The 3,084-nt window shown below is 42.5% G+C and overlaps 2 protein-coding genes across 2 annotated transcripts; both read left to right on the top strand.

Moving 5' to 3' along the window:
- On the top strand, positions 1–1,185 carry LOC129572425 (uncharacterized). The gene is made up of 2 exons (XM_055452392.1): positions 1–90; positions 222–1,185. The coding sequence occupies exon 2, from the start codon at positions 238–240 to the stop codon at positions 1,183–1,185; it is 948 nt and encodes a 315-aa protein (XP_055308367.1). The 5' UTR covers positions 1–90; positions 222–237.
- A 15-nt stretch (positions 1,186–1,200) lies between these two features.
- LOC129572424 (uncharacterized) lies at positions 1,201–2,808 on the top strand. The gene is made up of 3 exons (XM_055452391.1): positions 1,201–1,438; positions 1,611–2,432; positions 2,508–2,808. The coding sequence occupies exons 1-3, from the start codon at positions 1,201–1,203 to the stop codon at positions 2,672–2,674; spliced, it is 1,227 nt and encodes a 408-aa protein (XP_055308366.1). The 3' UTR covers positions 2,675–2,808.
- Positions 2,809–3,084: the final 276 nt, after the last annotated feature.

Genomic DNA, 3,084 nt, shown 5'->3' with positions numbered 1-3,084 from the left:
TTTTGACTAACAGGACATTTGCACAACGACAAGAGCACAATATTCGATTTTCAGCATTGCATGGTCAGTTTGGTGTCAGAATTCGTTGAGGCAAGTTGATTGTTGTATTGATGGTTCATTGATTGTTTCTCCAAAACAAATTGTTAATTTAGTCAGTGTTTGATCGAAAGTGCAATAATTCTAATCAATTTGTTCACCATTTTCATTTTCATTTTCATTAGATCAAATTTGGTGAGCATGAAGAGAAAGCGGGCCCAGAACGGGCGACCGAGATCGGTCAAACTATCGCTGAATTCGGTTCTCCGGGATCAATATCGCGCGAATTTTGTGGCACAAGTCACCAATTGGTGCCACACAGCCACCGTCATCACCGTTTTGGCGTCATTGTTGTTTCTCTTCGAGAACAACCGAGCATTCGATGAAGATAACCATGACTTCTTCAGAGGCAATGGATACGAATTGATCAAGGATTGCTTCAAGAACATTTTGAACGAGAACCGACACAAATTGCCGTTGGCCTTCCGCCAAATAATCGAAACAGCAGTGCCGAACTTCCGATGGCCACAACGTGAAGGCATGGGAAACGCATTCAATCAGCTCATTGATCAATACACCACCAATGTCAAGAACAACATCAAAACGTATAGCTACACCCGTATCAAAACGTTTTTCGTGCTGCAACGGTATGAGCTCAATTTGCTTGGCCATAACATCAGCGATATCGATGTGAAAAATGCCACCAAAGCAGTTATGTTCAACAACATAGTGCCAAGTGCGAATGTGGAGCGGCTGCTCGAGCAAGCGCGTATGATCGGAATACCAGTCGGTACGAAGTTGTGTGATCTCGTTCGTGGTAGTTGGTTCCAGACGATACCGATATTCATCACCATTCAACGGCTAGTGTTCAACCACCATGAAAGATACGAGCTCTTGAATGATCTCTGGCGCCGATATCATCGGGATCGATTGCACAACGCCATGCCATCCATTGCACGCCCACCGAGAATAAAAAACTTTCGTGTGATTCCGATTCATGACTTCAAGATGAAGCACATCCGGATCGATATTCACCTGTTCTATCAAATGGCGTGCAAATTGGGTGCCATCAAGTTGGCAAAAGGATTGTTTGGCCAGCCGGTTAACATTTCGAAAAAGGTCTACGACAGCAATCCATTTGTGTCCTGAGACACAATATTCAACATGGACAAGATTCAGAAAGTCGGCAATCGCAAGACATTTGACTACACAATCGTGACGGATAGTGTGGCTGTTTCGTTGTGTTTCCTGAAGCCAGAATGCCCCTCACACGAATATTCGCACGAGCAAATCAACGAAATGTACGAAAATGGTGTTTTCCGCTTCGTGCTTGGCATGGATCCTGGTGTGCGAACCTGGAATGCCACGGTGCGAAAACATATCGCATCCGGTGTGGAAGTGAGTAACAATGATTTGTTTGTTTGTTTTGTCAGTCATTTCATTTATATGCATATAATCATGATTCTTTGTTCTTTTTTCTTATTTTTCTTTTTTGATTTGTTTGTTTGTTTTGTCAGTCATTTCTTTTATATGCATATAATCATGATTCTTTGTTCTTATTTATTTCACACAAGAAAACATCACGATCGACGGTCCGAAATACCATTTTCGAGCGAAATATGGCAAACGAAAGCGCAAATCGGAAAAATGGCTACGATTGTTCACCGAATTGGAGCAACATGACCGGAATCAATATCCATTCTATCCATCGCCCAAGGGAGCCTCAAATTGGATGAGTTACATCGAACATCGTGGGAAAATGTTGCAGCCTGGAATGGAGGTTTACACAGCACGCAAATACATTCGCCTCAATCTCGATAAACATATCGAGGAGACCCGTGCAAGTGATACCATCGCTGCTTTTTTGACCAGAAAATTACCATCGCTCATTTTCCTTGGTGCAGCTCAAATGGCTCCAAATTCGCCAATTGGTATTAAGAAACGGTTGCGGTGCCCTGGTGTACGGAAACTACTGAACAGCTTCAAGAAACTGCACAATTGTGTGGTGGTGATGGTTGACGAGTACAAAACATCGCAGACGTGTGCAAAGTGCTTTCGGCCATTTGATCGACGTACAAAAAAGGACCGCTACAAAGTCTGCCGTCAGTGCATTCCACATGCAGCAAACATCACGACTGACAAACACCTGAGCAGTGTGATCATCAGCAAGAAAAGCAACCGGTCGTATCAACGAGAGCGACGACATGTTGTTGCGGAATATGAACGATTGAATGTACATCCAGTGTATTCACATGGTTTAGTGCCGAAACTCAATGTATGGTTCAAAAACTGGCAGCTAAACACTGATAACACATGGAACGATTCACGTCATCCACATCAACAGAACACTGTTTGGCATCGGGATGAAGTCGCTGCCAAGTGCATATTGTACAAAGGTATGTATCATACATTGAAAAAAAAAGTGAAATATTCTGGCTAACAATTGTTGTTTGTGATTTCGGTTGTTTCAGGTCTTTGTATGATAAAGGGCTTGGATGTGCATCCGCAACTGTCGAGACAACATCATGCAGCAGCTGCAGCCGCGCAGAACAATGCCGAAGGCGACCAAGATGACAACGATAGCGACAGCGACGATGATTACGTTTACGTTCTCGACGACGTGTCCGATGAAGAATAGTTTTTAGTTGATGTAGGATTAAGTTTTCAAACAATAATAATTGTAACGTTTTGTTACTTTGCTGGGCTTTGAGTATTGTGGCCTTGTCCGAAGTACGGGGCTTAGTCGGATCATATAAAATACCTCGTAGGTGAGTATCACTATTCATTAGCATATTGAATATTGATTCATAATCGTTTTTATATCATTCTAATTGATTTGTTTTTACTGTTCTTTTTCTACTTCCATTGTGACGTTAAAAATGACTGAAACTACACCCAAATGTGGGCCCAAATTCAACCGTTTACATACGCTTGGCAATGGATGTATTTGCGTTAACAATTGTTCCTTGGGTAGCCAAAACTTCGACCGCTTATTAAATGTGCTAGTCCGTTGTGTACGGTTCGGTTGCAATGGCAACAACCCGACGT

This window comes from Sitodiplosis mosellana, unplaced genomic scaffold (genome assembly GCF_009176505.1).
Source record: "Sitodiplosis mosellana isolate CC-2019 unplaced genomic scaffold, AAFC_SMos_1.0 Smas_scaffold_4930, whole genome shotgun sequence".
Classification (NCBI taxonomy): domain Eukaryota; kingdom Metazoa; phylum Arthropoda; class Insecta; order Diptera; family Cecidomyiidae; genus Sitodiplosis; species Sitodiplosis mosellana.
Note: the sequence above shows the minus strand (reverse complement) of the source record. Positions and strands in the feature narration are given on the sequence as shown.

What these genes read in the sequence shown, in the direction of transcription:
- LOC129572425 (XM_055452392.1), top strand. Translation starts at nt 238, where the DNA reads ATGAAGAGAAAGCGGGCCCAGAACGGGCGACCGAGATCGGTCAAACTA.
- LOC129572424 (XM_055452391.1), top strand. Translation starts at nt 1,201, where the DNA reads ATGGACAAGATTCAGAAAGTCGGCAATCGCAAGACATTTGACTACACA. An exon ending in CGCATCCGGTGTGGAAGTGA is followed by an intron (nt 1,439 to 1,610) that starts GTAACAATGATT and finishes ATTTCACACAAG; the next exon opens with AAAACATCACGATCGACGGT. An exon ending in CAAGTGCATATTGTACAAAG is followed by an intron (nt 2,433 to 2,507) that starts GTATGTATCATA and finishes CGGTTGTTTCAG; the next exon opens with GTCTTTGTATGATAAAGGGC.